Source organism: Aphelocoma coerulescens, chromosome 3 (assembly GCF_041296385.1).
Source record: "Aphelocoma coerulescens isolate FSJ_1873_10779 chromosome 3, UR_Acoe_1.0, whole genome shotgun sequence".
Lineage (NCBI taxonomy): Eukaryota > Metazoa > Chordata > Aves > Passeriformes > Corvidae > Aphelocoma > Aphelocoma coerulescens.
The window spans coordinates 100129537-100150810 of NC_091016.1; the positions used below are offsets into that span (position 1 = coordinate 100129537).

A 21274-nucleotide genomic window follows, 5' to 3' on the forward strand; every position below is an offset into this window, starting at 1 on the left:
ATTTACTGTCTGCTTATTTGGGTTGAGATTTTCCTTTTAATACTGCAGGACAAATTCAGAAGTGAAAAATAATCTTGTGTTTTGATTGGCAGTCACTTTTTATGTTGAGGAAATATTAATGAAATCCCCTAGAAAACACTGTGGCAGCATTAGAGCAAATACTGCTCCCATATTTCTCTTTAGGGATTCAAAATTCTGAAACCAGCTTTTCAGAAATTCAGCTGTGAATATGTAAAAATCTCTCTCATTCACTTAGGTTTTCAAACTTGTAATGATAATGTAAAAGCTCTGTAATTCCATCAGACACAGAGCAAAAGCAAAGACAGAAGTCTTTACTTCATTTTTACTTCTGTAAAATGCCTAGAATAATATATTATTGAGGATTAAGTGGATGAGTGGTAAAATCTTCAGAGATAGATTGTGTCTTAAGATTTCTCTTGGGGCGGTTTCATCAAACACTAGAATATTGAAAGATCATTCATTTTTCTACATTTTGGCATAAATTTACTTTTTATGTCAGTTTTATGTCAGTTTTATTGTTCTCCATTTACTCCTATTTTTTCATATGTCACAATATCCTCCGGGGTTTGCATATCTCATTTTTTCTTTTCACTGTAGCTTCTGGTGATTGCTTTTACCTCTGACAAATTTTGTCATGTATATTAATGACTACATCAGCTTTATTTTTTTTATCATCTCTCAGGTTGCATGTCGTGTTGTTTATCAACCAGGAAAATATTCTCCTTTAATATAGCGAGAGCTGGCAGTTGGTCAAGCAGAAATATTTTTATCTGTGTCTGCTGTTAAAACTTTTAGATAAAACCTACATTAACATTCTGTTATGCCAACTCTGCAATTTCAGTTTGTTTCGGGATTGCTGCTGTTGCCAGAATTTGAAGTTAGTGATCTGAATTGGCAGGGGGGGATCTTGCTGTTAGGATAGTCTGACTTACTAATCTTCTAATCCTTTCACTCCTCTCTTTTCTTTATCTATTCAAACTCCTCACAAGTATGGTCAATGCTGTGACTTTGCTTTGAGGTTTTCAGAACTTTCTACCTGTATTCTCATGCCATATTCAGAAATGTTAAACCTGATAAACTTGAGATGTACTTTATACCTACAGCAGTACGTTTTATGAGACCAAGCTTCCTTGAATAGTTTGGCACTCATTGCTTCTGTCATTGATATTTTTTCTTCGTCTTCTTTCATGTAAAAAGCCTGCTTGAGTTGCTTGAATCTCATTAAGGAATGGGATGAAATTGGTACAGGGAGATAAGGATTGAAACTGGTAATCTGGAGAAAAGATATAAATGTGTGTGAGAGAGGGAGTTCTGTGAACTTTGTGACTTTAAACTTCAAACACCACCCTCTCAAGAAATCAACTCAATTGTTTTTTAATGAGTTGTCAAACCTCCCAACACTGCAATGTCCTTCCTTGAATTTTGAGTCTTTTCCTTCCACTCCCACATATACCCCGTGTCTGTCTTTGTCTTTTCAGTCCAGCCTTGAAGGTTTCCTTGCTCCATTTAGTTAAGGATTTTGCTATCCCAACTGAATGTGTGCTGTAAGCAATAATTTGGATTTGCTCTTTGCCAGTTGTTACTGCCAAAAATAAAGTCCCTGAAAAAGAAAAGCCAAGATAATGTTTTCTCTCTCACTCATATCTAGAATGTTGCCAGGGACTTTTGGGGGTTATTTGTGGTCTGTTTATTAGAATTTTTTTCTCATTTTTAGGAGTCAGGAATGGAAAAACCCGCACTAGGTCACCCAAGCCATTCCTGTGCTAATGCTGAGTGTTCTTACAGTACATTTATAGGAACGTGGCTAATTTTATCTGTATGTGCCCATCTTCCTGAGAAGGAAGGTATCTAGCTGAAAAAAATCTCAGTAATTAACTTACCTGACTGTTCCTGACAGCTTAAACCAAATCTACTCTGTTATACCTGAAGTCAAATGAAAGTAGATAAAGTTTACTCTCAAGGAATGAACTACCTGCAACCCTTTGCCATCTTTAAATCTGTTTTTCCTGTATGATCTTTCTGTGGCAGAAATTTAATTGTGATTCCTTGTGCAAATCTAGTAACATTCTGTGTGTAGTGTTAAGTAGTTAACAAAACCCCTCAAATAAAAGAAACATAGACATGTTATTTGTATTGAAGGAACTGTTATAAAAAATTGATTATTTTGAAAATTGTATTTATTTTTACTGTTGTCCTAACTTGACAATTATCTTTCTTCTTAAGTTTGTTTTATATGAGGAAAATGAAAGAATAGTAAGGAAATACTAAATTACAAAACAAATGTTGCTTTTTTGGTAACAAAAAAGAAGAAAGAATATTTGATTCTGTATATAAGGGTTTTGTAAAGCAAACTTGTGATTTTTTTTTTTTTTTAACTGATTCCCTGCTAGCAATTTCTGAAGGTGTGAAATAAAAAAATTTCAAGCATTGCTGCAATTTAAAAGCTGCCGTGTTGGGCTGGTGTTGTCTTTTGGCAGTGTTCCTTTATTTAATTATTTAATTATTTACTCTGTCAGTCATTTATTTCCTGTGTGGCATCAGATGAACTCTGTTTCTTGTGCTCTTCTGTGCCTGTGAAAAGGTTCCAGAGGATCTGTGCAGAAGGAGCTGTCAGAGCTGGCAGGCAGACTCTGTCATTGTCATTGTCCAAAGTCCCAGGGCACAGAAACCTGCTTGTGATTTTGACTTCTAGCACAAATTGAGTTATTGGGGTGTTACCTGGCTGCTGCTTGTGCTTGGAGGTTTCCCAGCTTGTCTGTGTTGATCTAAAACAGAATAACCTCTGTAGTTCTTGGGGAGCTCTACAAGTGGCTTGAAATCTTAGCTTGTAAGAATGCAGTGCAAAGAATGCTCAGTTAATGGCTCCCAAAGTAGCAGTTCTTTCACATCCTTCTGACTACCAAGCTGAAATTTGGGAATATTATGGTAGGACAGGAATCATTGCCCTCGCTGAAGGAGGGATTTTCCCAAAGTTGTTCCAGTAAGCATAGAGCTACATTTCCAAAGAAGGACAAAAGGCAGGGGTCTGCTAGTGTCAAGCCCCAGGTATACTGTCGTGCTAGAATAGAAATTTTGCAGTGAGTTTAAATTATTCTTGCAGCAACATTTACAATTTATATTGAAAATAGTATGTAAAAAACTAATTAACAATGTCCTTTAAACAGTTAATGATATATGTTTGGGTTTTTTTTCCATATATATAGGAATTCCAGAAATCTCTTGGTGCCAAACATTCTGTGTATGATACCACCAATAGGACTGGACGTTCCTTGAAAGAGAAAACCACCTTGGCTGATGACAATTTGAAGCTTGATGATATGTTGAGTGAACTAAGAGATAAATGGGATACAATTTGTGGAAAGTCAGTGGAAAGGTAAATGAAACTCAACTAGTTACTAATCAAATAAGAAAAAGGCTTCTATTTTGGGGATTTTTTGGTAAAAATAGAACCAGAGTGGCTAGCTTGTTTGATAATTAAGAATGCCAAAGCAGTAAAATACTGCAAATGTATGCTTTCCTAATGGTATGGAAGAAGAGCAGGGGGGAGGAAGGGGAAGGAAGAGCCCTTTATAAAGAGAAACTGATTTGAAGTTCTCTGGAGGTGCTGGTCAGCAGCTGGCTGAACATGAGCCAGTGTGTGCCCAGTGGCCAAGAAGGCCAGTGGCATCCTGGCCTGTATCAGCAATAGTCTGTCCCACAGGACTAGGGAAGGGATTGTCCCCTTTTACTCAGCACTGGTGAGGCCACACCTCGAGTGCTGTGTCCAGGTCTGGGCCCCTCACTACAAGAAAGACATTGAGGTACTCGAGCGAGTCCAGGAAAGAGCAACGAAGCTCATGAAGGGTCTGGAGCACAAGCCTGATGAGGAGTGGCTGAGGCAGCTGAGGGTGTTTAGCCTGGAGAAAAGGAGGCTTAGGGGAGACCTCTCTACAACTGCCTGAAAGGAGGCTGTCGCCAGGTGAGATTGGTCTCTTCTCCCAGGCAACAAATGACAGCATGAGAGGAAACTGCCTCAAATTGCACCAAGTGAGGTTTAGCTTGGATTTTAGGAAAAATTTATTCTCTGAAAGGGTTGTGAAGCATTGAAGCAGACTGCCCAAGGAAGTAGTTGAGTCACCGTCCCTGAAAGTGTTCAAAAGGCATGTGGATGTAGCACTTGGGGACATGATTTAGTGGTGAACACAGTGGTGCTGGGATAGCAGTTGGACTCAATGACCTTACCAGTCTTTTCCAACCTTAACACTTCTATGATTCTGTTATTTTATGCTGAAAACGTTTTCCTAAAATGTATAAATGATTATTGTGTGTGTGTGTGTGTGTGTGTGGTTGTTTGGGGTTTTTTTTCCCCTCTCAGACAAAATAAACTGGAGGAAGCCCTGCTATTTTCGGGACAGTTTACTGATGCTCTGCAAGCTCTCATTGACTGGTTATACAAAATTGAACCTCAACTAGCAGAAGACCAGCCAGTACATGGAGACATTGATTTAGTAATGAACCTGATTGACAACCACAAGGTAGTTCCAAAAATAGTGTTTTTTAATTACTGGATTGCTCATAAATGTAACATTTTAATATATCTTTATCTTTGACTAATCTGTAATTTTTAGAAATACGAATTAGTTTTGTAACACAAACGTAGTCAACAATAGAAAATGCTATAAAGCATACTTGAAAGAGTACAACTCTTAGTGACTCATTGACACCAGTTAGCCCTGAGATATTCCATTTTATTGTGCTACCTTATGTATTTATTAATATCATGTCATAAATCACAGATATGCATTTGTGAGTATGTGTCTAGGAGCAAGAGACGACAAAAATTATTTAACTGGAAAACTCTGGGGCAGACAGCTCTTTTTTAGTTTATCTGCTAACCAAATGTCCAGTGCACTTGTCATGACTACAGCAGCCTTACAGACCTGTGGGGCTGCTGTATATTTATTGAGAAAAGTAATTACAATGCTAAAGTTGTGCACAGATTTCAACTAGACCATGGCCCAGGAAGCTCGTGTTGGAAACCTGCAGTATTTTCTTACTGAAGTAAGGGTGGGAACAAGTAGGACATGTTGGACTCTACCTCTGAATCCCAGTTTTGCAGTTCAGTATGTCAGAAGAAATGGCTGCTGAGGTTGCTTGTATTGCAAAGGTGACCCACCGGCAGAGCTCTGCAGCCTGGGAGGATTAGGAGGTGAAGGTCCCTCGGTGACTTTCAGTATTTCATGTCCACTGGAGATTTTGGGCCTCATAAAAAAAAGTGTTTGGAAACAATGGTAGTCTGTAAAAATTAGCCTGCAATATGCTTCAGTTGCTTCTGAAATCCAACTGTCCATCCCAAGTAAGTTGCAGTCAGTGGCAGGGCACACTGTAATTATCTTCTTTTAAGATAACTTCCTTTTAAGTAACTGGAGCTTGTTCCATCTGCTAATGTGAACATACTCCCACATAAATATATGAATAAGCAGGAAGAGTCACAACCTTACAGTTAGACCCCCAGATGGGGATTGTTTTGATGATTTTAAACCCTCTCCTTGATTGCTAGCTTTTGATCTGATCTTTTCCTGCCACAGCAATCTTATGTGTTAATCACTGTGTCAGATCAATTGCTTTGATAAAGAATGGAAAGCCAGCAGTAGTGGGTAAGGAGAACAGATTTCCCAAGCATTGCACCAGAATGGATTCTTGGGATCTGTCTGACGTTTTCCTACCATATTCCAGTTTTATTATTATAGAAGAGAGTATTAATATCTTCCTATGGAATCTAACAAACAGAACTTAGGTGTTTTGCATCACCTAGATGGAGTTATTCTTGACAGAAATAAATCTGTGTTTTCATTTCTTTTCATAACCAGTAGTTTTTTCTTGTTTTTTACATAAGTATGCCTTAATGAGTTAAACATTTCAAATATATTTGATGGTATCTAGGTTTTCCAGAAGGAGCTGGGAAAAAGAACAAGCAGTGTCCAGGCTCTGAAGCGCTCTGCAAGGGAGCTGATAGAAGGCAGTCGTGATGACTCTTCCTGGGTCAAAGTCCAAATGCAGGAGCTAAGCACTCGCTGGGAGACAGTTTGTGCCCTGTCAGTATCCAAGCAAACACGACTGGAACAGGCCCTTCGGCAGGTAGAGGAATAATAATGTTGCTACATGTACTGTATGAGAAGCAGTGAAAATATCTTGCAGTTTAGTTGCCTGAAATTTAATTTAATTTTCACTTGATGTCATTCACTCTCATTTCATTTGAAAATACTCATTTACTTGCTCATGCATTGCTTACCTTGTCTATCCCTCTACCACAGCACATAAATAGTGCCTCTTAGCATTTATTATTACTGTTATTATTAGTCTCTACTACAAATGCAAAACAAATGTTTCAAAGACGTTACCATCTAAGGAAATCACTGAAGTTACAGACAAATATGAAGGATGATAAAGAACTATGCCCCTTTCACAAGAAGCGGGGGGTTGCAATCATATTTATGCTTTTTGTGCCTTACTAGAAAGAAGTAAATTTGGGTATTGAAAACTTCTTTACATTGGCACAATTACAATGCACAGTGAGGTGCTTTCAATTAAAAATAGAGTTGTGCTGAGTGCAGTCACAACCTAGAACAGTCTGTGTATGTCAGCATTATCTGGTACCCATCCCAAATAAATAGGTGTATCTGTATTATTTCCAAACCTGAGATAATATGGATGTACAGCTCTCCGAAGATATACTAGCTTGGGTTGATGCTAGGATGGGGCTCCTGCACTAGCAATGTATCCACTATGTACAATATTCCTGCTCTGCTTTGCTCAGCAGACACAATCCTGAACTTACCACAAACACTAATTTTGTCTGAACATGGCTGTACCCAAAGGTGAATCTTCCTTGTTTTCTCTAGACACAAAAGAGTCACTCTCCAACAGGCTGTCAATTCATTTTGCTTAACTGGTGCTTTAGGCTGTGCAGACAATACGGTTCTCATCTCTCCAGCTGGTCCCTGAAAGCACCTCCCGTGTAATTTGTCAGTGTAAAGGCAGAACATTCTCAACTAAGCTGCAAATACACTATAAATTAGATGTCTAAAAGCATGAACAGGCTTTTAGGCTTCCTATAATTTTTTGGGAAGCATGAGCTGTTTTTACAGTTATGAACGTGTAGTGCTGTGTATCACTGACTTTTTAATGGAAAGATAATGTGCCGGTACTGCTGGATGATTAATGATTCCAAATGTGGGCTCAGTCTCCTTGTGTAAGCTGCAGTGTGCCTGTCAGGTCACCACATGAGTGACCATGACTTCTTGTATATTAACAGGCAGAAGAATTCCACTCTGTTGTCCATGTCCTTTTGGAGTGGCTGGCAGAGGCAGAGCAGGCTCTTCGTTTCCACGGCGTCCTTCCAGATGATGAAGAGGCCTTGCGTACACTGATAGAGCAGCACAGGGTAAGCAAGAAAATGAACAGGATCCTCTTCATTCTAATTGCTCTGATAGGTGGTAAAATTAGAGGAAAGGAGTCTATCCCAGGTAGTTCTATCCAGCATCCAGTGTTGGGTTTTGCAACTCTTTTTGTAGAGAAGCTAAAAATTTAATGTAGTTAACAGTTTGATGCCCAGACTAGTCTTGGGCTGTTGTTTGAGTCATTTTGGCTTATTAAGGAAATAACGGGCCTTTAGAAATTTGCTGTAAACATTTAGAGAGAGGTGCAAAACCCCTCTGTGGGGTATGATGCCTGTAATTACCACACAGACTGCTACAGTAGCAAAAGTGTATCTGTCTCCTTAGCACCATTGACCAAACTGGCATATACCTTTCTTGCAAGGTCATTTGTAAATGTCAGCAGAATGATGTTGTCATGCATGAACCTTTTGTCATGGCGAAATGGTGTGCTGTCATACTTCACATGCATTGGCTACTGAAATACTGCACTGGCATAGGTTCTGCAGGTAGTAGATTGCAGGCCATCAAACTAACTTTGCAGTAAGGAAATGGGAAAATGGCTAAGTAAGGATCATAGAGGTCAAATTTTCACTGTCCCCACAGGGGGCTACAAACATGCACACTTGAGCCTACACAAAACTTCTTGTAAATGCAGTAGTAATAATACCAAGGGTGTAGTGCCCACAGTGTTATAGAACAAATTATAAGTCCTGTATTTGTTCATCATTGCTCTGAAGAAAGTTATAGCAAAATTTATGAAATGGAGATTGGAAAAGCATCCTGTTTAAATTGAGTTTGATAATATTTTTATGCAGAGGAGTGCATGCAAGATGCAACTACTAAATGGCTCTTAACTAAGGAGTTTTCAAGGTGCTTAGAATGCTGTTTTGAAAAAGTTTTCAGTTTTAACTTAGGGTCCTGGAAATTGGATGCTAGTCATAAGCTAGCAAATGTATGTATGCATCAAATGTATGTATACATCAGCATGTGCTGATGCAGCAACCTGACAATGTGTTGACTAATGTTGGCAGCAGCAACCTGATGCAATGGCATTTGTCTTTTAGCTGCCTTTCCTCCACATGTGCTTCATCAGTTCCCTTTTATTTGATTTTTTTACTCTCCTGAATACAGAAAAAAGAACTGAGTGAAATCTTAGGTCCACTGAAATAATGAGAAAATATAAATTGAAATGTCTTCCTCTGCACTGTAGATGGACTAGCAAAATATTTCTGTACTAAGTTCAAAATTTGTGCTGCCAAAGCTGAAGCGTAACTTGGAACCCCAAAGCAAAGTTTGTCTCTGAGAAACCCTGTCTGGCTAAGAAGGATGATAGCTAGCACAACAGAACCAGTCTTGGTGCTAGATGTGGCCATACTGTACTTAAATTTTTTTAGTAGGCTTTAGAAGGTGTTCTCCCAACCACATTTTCCTCTTCAAGGGCAAATAATAGAAATAGAGCAACTGAGCTAAGGAAGATTATGGCACTACAGTTTTTCTACTCTTGTTGAGCTTTTGACAGGGTGCCCTTCCTTCTTGGATCAGGGTAAAAGAGCAGAGGAGGCTCCTGTTCTGCTAAGTTCTTTATTTCATAGTCTCATAGCTTTCTTGAAGGCAGAGTTCAAGGGGGTTACATGATAAGGCCAAGCAGCAACGGCAAACAGCTTCTTCTTCTAATTCCAGTTTCTTCTGTTATTATTTTTTCTTACAGAAGTGTGGATTATATTTGTTAGCTGACCAATAAGATTAACACACAATTCTAGTTTTCTTTTTCTTATCCTGGTCTAATTCTAACAGTCGTAAGTCTTACACAAGTGTTACACATGTATTACACAGATTTGCATATACAGTTTCTATCAGTTCTTGTTGTTTATGTGAACACTCCATCTAAAATATATGAACAGTATCATTCTATCTATATTTTGTCCTAAAGTAAAGAATTCTGTGAAAAGGTACCACTGCTGCAGCAAGAACTGTGTTTAAGGTCTCTGCTACAGCTTTTTAATGTTTAAGGCACTTAGCACATATTTCTACTAAAATTTAAAAATCTGTATTTCTATTTCACTTTGGTGTGGCTTCATGTATCTCAGCTTGTCCAAAGGTTTTAATTCAACCTCTGTGCTTTGGCTTTCCTCTGGGCCTGAGTCCAGAGAAGCTTTTACTCCAACATACTCTCACAATTTTTCTTGAGTAGGTCATATCTCCTTTTAAGCTTATAACATTAGTTTTCAAGAAGACAAAAAGAAAATAAGGGAAGAAGTAATATATATTATTTTAAAATACCATGTATGCATTATAAAGCTGCATATTAAAATAAAAATATATGACTGAAATTATTACATAAATATGAAATGTATCTTCCTTTTGTCACTGTGACTCTTATAAAATAGTTTTACTGCATTTGTATTCAACTACATGTAGAAATGTTTCTTCAGGACAATATTTTATCCAAATGGTCCATATTTATGCCTATTTCTGATCTTTCTCTTCTTGAATATTGCACATGATTTAGTGAATTCTGCTGTCTCAGAGAGATATCTGTCACTTGTGTGCCTGTCTAGGGACTGAGAGCTGCAGCGGGTTAATGCACTGCATTGCTCAATGAGAAGCATCCCATTTCCTCTCCTGTAAATGTGTCTGTACCACTGTTTTGCCACAGAGTTCAGTACAATTAGGAAGAGTTTAATACCCTGGGAGTAGTGCATCATAGCTTTAACTCATGAAACGTTCTAGTACAGCTGGGCAAGGGAACACAATGGGGTTTTTTTTGCCCATTTTCCACCTGACTCTGGCTTATTTTGGTAATCTCTCATTACAATCCAATTCAACCTTTCCAAATCCATGTTGAACTGAAATATTGTAAGGATGCATGTGTTTTTGTGAGAGAAGGTGTGCTATTATGATTTGGGTCTTAAACTCTGGCAATAATTTAAGCTTAAATCAAAATCAATTAGCAACAAATACATTTAAATGTAGAGCCTACATATTCCACAGTTCTAGAACGAGGTAGAAGAGATTATGTCTTTTACACTTTTATTTCATAATAACTTCATACTTTATAAAGGCACAGGATAATGTCATTATGAGTTGTTGAAGAACCTGTTTTTATGATGTTTTGGTGATTTTGAGTTGTCTAGGATCTGACTTGGCTCCTCTTTAATTTCATCTTTAATCCAAAATAGCCCTTTATGGCCAGAAAGAGTTAAGCTTTCAGAGACATGGTTCCTTTTTGTAGCCTAATTAAAGATGTTAAAGTATAACAAAAATTTTCACTAGGCACTGAGAGATATTAGCAGGTCCAGTTAAGGATGCTCACAAAGACACACAGACTTGCATAACATTTAGGCAGAAAAGTAAAACCATTGTAGTAGTAATGGTTAACCAAAGTAAAAGGAAAAGGGAAAAAAAAAAAAGAAAGAAATGCAAGCTATAGAAAGCATGGTAAAAGTCCTCCTTCCAGTTGTCTTTTTTTTTTGTTGTTGTTTCTGCCCCACACCCAGTTCTGGTCCTGCCATCATAGGAATACCAGTGACTATCAGCTTGGGTGCCTAAAGCTGTAAACATCCTTTTGCTTTTATGAGATTTTTCCCACATGCTGTGTCTTTCCCCCTCAGCTGCTGAGTTGTCACATTTGTGTTAGTTTAGTATAGCTGCTCCTGAATTCTGTCATCTTGTCTAAGCATGTAATTATAGTTGGACATTTCCAGCCTCTGGTAGGAGCTTGATAGTTTATTATGAAGAAGCACTGTAACTGACAAACCAAGTCATTGAAATGATACTAATAGTGATTCTAACCATCATATATCTGGTTTACAGCACTTCTAAATGCTGTGATTTTCCTTTGTTTCTTTATTAAGGGCATGCATCTTTAGAGCATGGGGCTTTTAAGGAGCAGCAAGCTGGGGCAAGGTTTTAGGGCTTTGTTTTAGTACTTTATGTGGAATAGGCTTTTTAAACACTTTAAGCTTTTCTCATACAAGTCAAACTTGTCTCTTGCAAGTTGGATCTGCTTGATCAGTCAAAAGGCTCATGACCTTCCAGATTATGTACTCAGATTTCTCTTGCAAGTTTTGTCAGCATCTAATTAAAGTTATTACCTCTGTTTTAGGAATTTATGAAGAAACTGGAAGAGAAAAAGGCAGAACTGAATAAAGCAACAGGTATGGGAGAAGCTATTCTGGCTATCTGCCACCCAGACTCCATCACCACCATTAAGCACTGGATAACAATCATCAGAGCCAGGTTTGAAGAGGTCAGTATATGTTGAGCCATCTTCATTGCAGCAGTCCATCTTTGATTAGAACATGGCTGACAAGTAATGTGGTAGTTACACTGTGAGGAAGTGATCCAGCTGTTGAGAACTAAACATTTAAAATACCCATGGTGATGGAGGTGAATACTGTGCTTCCCTAGGCTTTATTTCAAAACTTACAGGGCTTTAAGAGCTAAAGCAGATGGTCAAGCTTCTTTGTTTGTATGTATTAAAGGAAATACTGTCTGACACTTCCCAAGTGAGGAAAGCCAATAGTTTCTAGGGAGAAATTGAAAAGTTACAAAGGAAAGAAAATACAGGGCAAATGTGAAGGATTCTGATTACATTGGAGAGGATTTCAGTCCAACATATTTTAAATCTAGGATATCTAAATTATTTAAGTGGCTACGGGTAGGTTATACCCTCAGCTGTTAAAGTGATATTTTCTGTTTTATATTAAACTTGAAAAACAAAATCCTGGTGATAACAAAGTATGGCTTCAGGAGTGCCCAGGAGGAAAACTGACACCAAATCCTGTGGTGTGATTCACTAACTCACACGTATTGTTAAAATTCTGATTATATTGCCTGAATTTACTAATTACTGTGTTTAGCAGTGCCTGGTCCTGAATATCTGTGGAAGAAATGTGTTGAACTAGGAATTCTAGTGACTATTGTTAGTGATCAGCCACTACGTTTAACAGCTTTGATATTCAAACATTAGTAGGCCTAAGAAGTAGCTCTGGGTTTACAGTTAGCAGAGCAATTTTAAATACATTGTGAAGAATTTCAGATGTGCACATACTCACATACTGGTTTCTTTGTCAAGGTCTTAGCATGGGCTAAACAACATCAACAGAGACTGGCAGGAGCTCTGGCTGCACTTATTGCTAACCAGGAACTGCTGGAAGCCTTGCTGTCCTGGTTGCAGTGGGCAGAGACTACACTAACTGAAAAAGATAAGGAGGTGATCCCCCAGGAGATTGAGGAAGTTAAAGCGCTTATAGCAGAACATCAGGTAAGGATTATTAAGTGACATGTGTCACTCACGTGGGGCTCACTTCTCAGCTAGGCTTTGTGACCAAGTGTGAATCTCCTTTGCTATTTTTTCTTATAGTGATTGAATACAAGCAAGGATAATACTAGGAATGAAAGAAAACTCACATGAAATGTGTGATAGTGCTGCCACCTTAGAAATAGTGTTGCAGTGTGGCTTTACTGATTGGATTTCAAAAACAGGTTTATGAAGTGCTAGAGGGAGCTGCTGGTTGTAGGCAATGCTCATAGACTTACCCCAGTTTACACAACAGAGCTGTCTCACTTCTGTGAACTGCAGTTTGGACAGCAAGATCTTGGAGACAAAATTCTGTTATATATAACCTCACCATATACAGTTAATAAAGGAGTTTGACAGATTGGTTTATAGATTTAGCCTTCTTTTAACAGCCAGGCCATAGTGATCTTAAAAGCTTATACTGCTGATTTTTCTTATCTACAAAACATTTATCTGTGTTTATTTTGTGAGGCTGGCATTATAAGTATCTTTCTGTGCCTTTCTTTTTAACTTTGGTGTTCTGCTATTGTGTGTGTTTTTCATTCCCGTGGTTACTTTTGTGTATTGTTAATTAAGATCACCTCTATCTGATTGCAGACATTCATGGAAGAAATGACCAGAAAACAGCCTGATGTGGATAAAGTTACAAAGACCTATAAAAGGAAAGCACTTGAACCCTCTCCAGTACAATCTCATATTCCTGTCCTTGATAAGGGGAGAGCAGGAAGTAAGTAACAGCGTATTTTGGGGTGTGTCACACATACCATTGCTCTATCTATAAAGTTTACAGATTGCTAATAATCTAATAAGTTTGATTAACTTCTAGTGAAACTGTAAAATTCTCTTGGCTGACTTTTCTAATGACGTCTCATTTTTTGTTCATTGTGAAGGAATTTCTAAGAGTGGACATGTATTTTTACATTTTGTCCTAATCTTCATGAATAGCTGTTTTTAAAGTGTGAAGCCTTTCCTGTGCCCTTAAACTTCCAAGAGCAAGTACATGCAGAGTCTTTGCAAATCTACCATTATCTGAAAGTGCAAATAACTTCACATAAAGATATAGAGACAAAATTGTGCTCTTACTGTCTATAAAATTGTATTAATCCAATTAGAAGTGTATTCAGTGGAGTTGAATGGAAAGTGAATCATCAGGTGCGGAAATTGCTTTTTGTATTTTTAGATATACTTACCCATTGTATTTTATACTTGCCCATACATGGAACCTGCTTCTAAAATGAGGTTGTTTACTTTGCAACTCTGAGAGATTAACGAAGATTTAGTTTAAACTGTGTGGTTTGACTTGTGGAACCCTCACTAGCTGCTCTGGCTAGATAAAAGAGACTGTAACCACCACTGGGTTGTTCCCCAGGAATGATAAAAAAAAGAAAAAAAAAATCATCCCATTATATAGAATCATCTTGGGGTATGGCCTCCTTATTTGAGACAGGAAGGAATAATTTTAGGAAGGTCAAATGCATTTCTTGTAAATGTTTATTTTGTTTGAGCTGGGTGAGACCTATGCATTTTATCATGTTTTAACAGGAAAGCGTTCCCCAACACCAGGCATTTATCCATCAGCAGCCCAGGCACAAATTGAAACCAAGAATCCACGGGTAAACCTTTTAGTCAGCAAATGGCAGCAAGTCTGGCTTCTGGCCCTGGAAAGAAGAAGAAAGCTTAATGATGCTTTGGACAGACTTGAAGAGGTCAGAAAAGCACTGTACAAAATATACATACTTTTTGCATAATTTTCTTTACCCTGGATTAAATTGCCAATCCTGTAAACAACTTCCATATTTGTTGTATTATATTGTATGACACAGCTAACTGAAAACACTGTGGTACATGTGCTTTAATGTGCTGTAAAAGCTGTCATCCTCACTTTAAATGAGGAGAGTTGAGATATTTAAAATGCTTGCATAGGTCCTCAAAGAATCAATTATTCAACAAAATGCAGATGGTATCTATCTCATTGATGTTCCAGATTGATGGATTTCAGCTGAAAAAATGTTCTTTCTGTTTTTATTTAAGCTGAGAGAATTTGCCAACTTTGATTTTGATATCTGGAGGAAAAAATACATGCGATGGATGAACCATAAGAAGTCTCGTGTGATGGACTTCTTTAGAAGGATTGATAAAGATCAGGATGGAAAGATTACAAGACAGGAGTTTATTGATGGAATTCTTTCTTCAAGTAAGTTTTAAAATTAACGTCATGTTGAACTTAGAACAAACATCTCATGAAGTCTTCTTGTCTACACTGTGCAGTTTATTATGTTAGAAGGTCACAGATTTCCTTTTTGAATTTATTAAGTATTACTTTATAATTATTTTACTTGAAAATATTTCTAGATTCTAGAAACTCTTTCCAGTTATTTTACATTGTGAATCAGGTTACAAATGTCACATTTTTATATTATTACCTAATTAGTAGTTTGATGGTTTACTGAACTCAGATTGTCATTCTTACAGTATACTAGCTACTTCAACAATTACTTTTTGATTGATTACTCATAATAGTAAAAAGTACCTTATATAACCTACAGATGATTTTCAAAATCAGTTCATAGGATCATATGATTTTTATTAAAGAACTTACATGGAATAGCCTCAATTATAGAAGGAAACGTGTGCAATTTTTGAAACCAGTGTTTCCATGAGCCATGACAATATTCATATACCTGTATAATAAGGCTTAAAATGCCGAGCAATCGAACTAGGAAAAGAATTTTCCTAGCTCTCCTGATGGATTGGTATTCCTTAGGTATGCACAGTTGGTGGTAATGTAAGTCTTCCACATCATGTATGTGATCATGCTTCCTTTTAGGAACAGACTCATAAACAGATAAGGACCTAATACTTAAAATAATCTTTTATCTTCAGATCATGGAGACTTTTGCTTTGAACAGTAATGATTCAGAATTGGGCTGCTCCTAGTATTTCATTTTAGTGTTGCTCAGTAGGAGAATATTGTACTGTGTATATTTTCCCCCTACTTGAGGAAATAGAGTAAAAGATCACTATATGTGAATATTGCTGTTTTGCTTGAATTAACAAAAATTTATGAAAAAAACCTGATACCACCAAGAGGCTAAATAGTTTACTCTTTTAACGCAGTTGGTATCAATTTATTATGACTGCCAAACACTCCTGATATAATCACTGTTCATCACCTTGAAATTTTCTTTGACCATTTAATCAAGAATCTCTGTGTGGGTTAATACTCTGCATTGTGAACTTGGTCTAAAGAAGGACTTCATGGAATACCATGCATGGATCTGCATTGGGAAGGCTTTGCATTCCAGATGTAATTAGCAGTGAAATGCTTGCTTGACATCTCCTCACTAACTATTTAACTTGTTTAACTATTTAACTATTTATCTTGTTAATTTCTGGTTTTTATACACTTTGAAGGTCAAAATGTTTACCCTCCCCCCAACATATCTTACAGTTTATTCTGTGCCCTTGCTTTTGTGTCTGTCTTCAAGCCACACTATGGTGCTCATTTTATCCAATATCTGGGTAACACCAGAGATCCGGATTGGTTTTTTTTCAGAAAGATTCCTTCACGTGTTTGAATGTCCTTATTTTTTTGATAGGCACTATCTGTCACCAAATGCCTAATCACCTTTTAATATTTGTGATAAAGCCTCTCATTGTAATGGGATTGAAAAGCCAAAAAATTTGTGTTGTTGTCTTTGTCCTGCAGAATTCCCTACAAGCCGACTTGAAATGAGCGCTGTTGCAGACATATTTGATAGAGATGGTGATGGATATATTGACTATTATGAATTTGTAGCAGCTCTTCATCCAAACAAGGATGCATACAAGCCTCTCACAGATGCTGACAAAATTGAAGATGAGGTATATTTTCTGCTTTCTTAGGTTGCATTCTGTTCTCCTGGAGTAACTTTTTACAAGAATTTTTTTTATTTTCACTCCTATGTAATTTGAAGTTTACTAGGCACACAAATCTTTAGAAATGTGGTATTTACAGTAATTGTCCTGTTGTGGCTTTTTGCAGGTTACAAGGCAGGTAGCGAAATGTAAATGTGCGAAACGGTTTCAAGTGGAACAGATTGGGGATAACAAGTACAGGGTAAGTCTTTTAAGGACCTCAGTTCTTTCAGCTGTCTTCATATGACATGGTTTACACAAGGAATTAGTCTATATGAATTCACAAGAATCTTAAATGACAATTATACATTTTCTTTAAGATTGTCAAAATTTTTTATGTCTTGTTAGAACATATAGACTAAAAATAGGGAAAATTGCTGCTGCTTGTCTTTCTTTTCACTTAAACTATTGAAGCTGTTTTCAATCAGGAATTTTTAAGAGCTAACTGCACACATCCATACACATGCATATGTACAATGTCTCCTTAAAAGCTGGTCTTTTTGCCTGGATACTTTAAGTGTTTAAACTATAGCTGATTTTCTATTAGTTTCATAAAAACAGTGACTGATATTTTCTTGTGATATTTGTGTTGTACTTCAAAAATCTTTTACCAAAATGTATTCAATCATTTTTACACTCTTTTGTCATTTTATTGGAACACGCATACTTCTGAAGTATAAGCGAAGTGTTAGATAGCTGCAGAATGATTTTAGATCTCAGAAAAATAAATACCACACAGTAGAGAGAGATCTGCTACCCCTGGATTCAATAACCAGAACAATTTCAGGTAAAATATGCAGTATTTGGCTAAGAGAGATTAATAAGTACTTGTAGATTTTAAGAGACCACAGAAACAGCAATGGGAAGGAAATGAAGGCCTTGAATATTTTCCAATATTCAGTCTCTGGATGTCTGGCTACCTGCTCATGTCTCAAGTAGATACTTTATTTAGAATGTCTAATGTGTTAGTTTGCATGTGTTCTAGACTCATGTAGAGAATTTCCTGTAAACTAATCGTGTCTTTCTTCCATTTTTCATTTCTTATCAGTTCTTCCTGGGAAATCAGGTATAAACCAGTGGAATGTGTTATGAAGTTTCTTTTTTCCCTTTTTTTTTTTTTTCCCCCCCTTTTCTAACGCATAGTGATTTAAGCTTGCAATGGTCAGTCTTCTTGCCATCCTTTCATTTTCAGCTAATTCATTGCTGATCAGCTGTGGTATTTCTTTAAATGCTATGGAGCATTCCTTGTCTCAGGATCCCTCATCTACAATCCCTCACCTGCTTTCTTTGGCCATTTTCCTTGTTAAGGATATTACTTTTAAAGGAACCAGATAATGGTCAGCAGCAATTCCCATAGCAAAAAAATCTTGAGCATTTAAACTGCAGTTATAGAGATTATGATTATCTAATCAATTTTGAGTTTTATAGTAAAATCCTTCAAAACTCTGTTACATCTTTTTTAGGCCATTCGATTAAGGGCTAATCATGGTAAACAGATCCCAGTGTCATATCACTTATTTATTGCAAATTGCACAAAAAATACCTTCATCTTTGAAAAAAAGGGTACAGTCTCTACACAATCAAGAAGATTGATTAAAAACCTAGCTGATTGTTATTATTTTATCTACTAAGACAGTGAATCATTAAATACATATTTTGGAAATAGGCAAAATAAAATTGCTGTTCCCATTTAGGCTAATCCCTCTCCCAGAGTGTTTTCAAGGATCTATGGCAAGTCTATAATATATTGGAGCTGTGTTTAAGAATACCTTGTGTCAGCTGGGTCACTGGTGAGTCCTCCCTCAGGAGGAAACACTACCCAGCACTTACTCCTGTGCTACACACTGATGCTTCCTGAAGTGCTAAATCATATCTGCCCCATAAGAATGGAAACACCTTGTGCACACCAGATATCAGATACTCTTACTGTCTTATGCTTTTAAAAAGGCAATAACAGATGTAATCCATTCTGGACACGCTAGTGTTAACAGCAATAGCCATTTTAAATCTCAAGATATTGAAAATGTGGGTGCACTCTTGTTTACTAGCAGAGACTGTTGTAGAAGAAAGTGCAGAGCAGTGGATAATCTTGCCACATGCCTCAAGCAATATATCTAAGCAATAATTTAAAATATTTTCCACATATAGAACAAGTCTCTTTTTGAAAGAACTGTTTGAAATTATGTTAATCCTCTTATCTGTCATCTGTACTCTCAGATCTGGGAAACATAAAGCATTTCTCGAGAGCATCTAATTCTTACTGATGCAGAACGGCACCTACAGGCTATTGTCAAGAAGAGGCCTTTTTGTAGCTTAAACTCCTTTATGCTTTTACCTCTGGTTATTTTAAACAGTGTTAAAAACTGTTTAAAGAAAGTTGGTATCCAGGCTATTTTAGGAAGGAAATCAACTGAGTTACCATGAGAAGAAATGCCATGATAGATGCTATTGTATTACTGTGTTACTTTCCAGCCCCACTTTCTGAATTAACTGCAGCTAGGTGGGCAGTTTCCACAGTGCACTGTGTTTGACCCTTGGTGTGCTTGCCTGATGGGGTCTAACTGACTAATTAGTCTGGGACGGGGAAAAAAAATAAAGAAAAGAAGGCAGATACTATCTTCAGAATTGCTAGAAAAAATTTTTGGTAGGAACAAGCCAATGAAAATAAACAGCATCAATTTGAATGCCATTTAAAAAAAAACTTTGATCTATCTATATATATAAAATGGTTCTTTGTTTGGCACATATTGAATGCATTATTAAAAAGTCCTTACAATAATGCTCATCTGAATGTTCTTACTTATAACAAATACAATTTATTATTGAATTAAGAAGCAAGTTTTACTTTTGTTTGGTTCCTAAAAGTAATATTCCTTTTAACTTATTCTCTCTTCTTGGCTTGAGTAGTTCCAAACAACTGAAGTCATCTAACAAGTAGGGAGCACGTTTGTTGTGTGGTTTGTTCAGTCCCCTCACTGGAGCGAGTAGGTACAGTTGAATTATGGCCAGCCTTCTCCAAAGGTCAGAGATTGTCCCAAAGAGGTGCATTCGACTCCCATTGGTCTGAGTGAGTGCTCTGCATGTTTCTGTGAGTGCACTGCACTTGGCCTGGTGATCTGGTATCAAAATACTTTAGTACTGCTTTCTAATAAGTACTGAATTCTTCTGGTTAGTTTTCTTGAGATTGTGAGGTAAACATTTTGGTCCTGATTTCTTTGATCGGAATTTGAGTGAAGGTACCGCGTACAGGTTTTGTTACACAGGTTTCAAGAGCGAAATATACATTAGGCCTGGCCATCAGCCCAAAGGAAGAATGGACTCATACAGGATCTTAGTCTGAAGCAGATTGTTGTGCATCTCTGAACTGTGAAGAACCTTGATGTGTAGACACAGGAATGACAAACAATGATAGTTATTAATCATTCATTGCTTCTTTAATGTGCCCTTCCCCACATTCACCTTGCTATAGGGAAGCAGTATCAGCACTGTAGTGCTATACTTGAAAATATTCCTATAGATGAATCAATTGATAGAACTGTGCAACACTCATAACACATTGAATTTCCAGACCATATACTGATTGTGTGAAGCCGTGCTGCCTTCCTTTCCACTGACAACATTAAAAATCAAGACTGTTGCAGACGAGTGTTTGCTTAAGATTTTACCAGTGAAATAATGCAAATAGGTCTTCATTAATTTGCACAAAAGCAGACTGTAACCAATTAAATAATGTACTACTAATTTTGCTTCCTTTATGACCTCAGACATTTGAGAATCAAGCATAAAATTACACCTGAGTTTCTTTCTTACCATCTTGCCATCTTCTTTTGATTAATGCAGTGCCATCTGATTTGAAATCTTAACAGCTTTAATAATCTGCATAAATAAATTGATTTTTTTAGCATTTACTAATAATTAAATATCAAAATAAACTTTTTAAAATGTCTGATTTTTTTTAACCTATCAGTGTTGAACTGCATCTGAATGACTGAGAAACTCAGACTGTCATTTGATTTTTATTCCAGTTTGGTGACTCTCAACAACTGCGCCTCGTTCGTATCCTAAGAAGTACGGTCATGGTCCGTGTTGGAGGTGGCTGGATGGCACTTGATGAGTTCTTAGTGAAAAATGATCCTTGCCGTGGTATGTATCAGAACTGTTAAAGACTTGCAGCATATTATTTGGATGCAGTCCCCATTCATTGTCACAAGATGGAGATTGATTTGCATAAAATGCCAGTTGTTGTAAACATCATCTCACTAAATGTCACGTTTTTGTAAACTTGAAATCACATGGTTGAGATCCTCTTCAGTTGCACTGATGTATGTCTGGAATAACTGTGGTGTCTTCTGCACAGTTCCTTCAGTGTTATAGTGGTGTAAGTAAGAACTGAACTTAGCCCAGATAGAGTTTATAGCACGTAAGCAGCTTGTATGACTTGGCAGAAATAGCACACAGAAATGTCCAATTAAACCATCTCAGCAACACAATAAATCAAAATAAGGCAGTTGAATTGATGAGTAACACCACCATCACAAAAAACCCTGGCCAGTGACTGTTCCCAGTCTTTCAGCCTCTATAATCTTGTCTTTTGCCTGGCATCTTCCCCAGATGCACTTTGTAGAGCCCTGAGCCT

General features: G+C 37.1%; 1 protein-coding gene across 7 annotated transcripts in view; it reads left to right on the top strand.

Annotated features, from left to right (window-relative positions):
- The window catches only part of DST (dystonin), a 291637-nt gene that overhangs the window by 261613 nt on the left and 8750 nt on the right, over positions 1–21274 (top strand). For 5 of the 7 annotated variants that reach the window (XM_069011406.1, XM_069011407.1, XM_069011403.1 and 2 more), the window contains 13 exons: positions 3225–3394; positions 4376–4535; positions 5944–6138; positions 7316–7444; positions 11545–11688; positions 12517–12705; positions 13339–13468; positions 14284–14447; positions 14773–14935; positions 16451–16605; positions 16766–16840; positions 17687–17704; positions 20664–20781. In XM_069011406.1, coding sequence (XP_068867507.1) covers positions 3225–3394; positions 4376–4535; positions 5944–6138; positions 7316–7444; positions 11545–11688; positions 12517–12705; positions 13339–13468; positions 14284–14447; positions 14773–14935; positions 16451–16605; positions 16766–16840; positions 17687–17704; positions 20664–20781 — 1810 coding nt within the window. The remainder of the gene's footprint in view (positions 1–3224; positions 3395–4375; positions 4536–5943; positions 6139–7315; positions 7445–11544; positions 11689–12516; positions 12706–13338; positions 13469–14283; positions 14448–14772; positions 14936–16450; positions 16606–16765; positions 16841–17686; positions 17705–20663; positions 20782–21274) is intronic. The other 2 variants (XM_069011404.1, XM_069011401.1) reach the window with 1 other exon arrangement.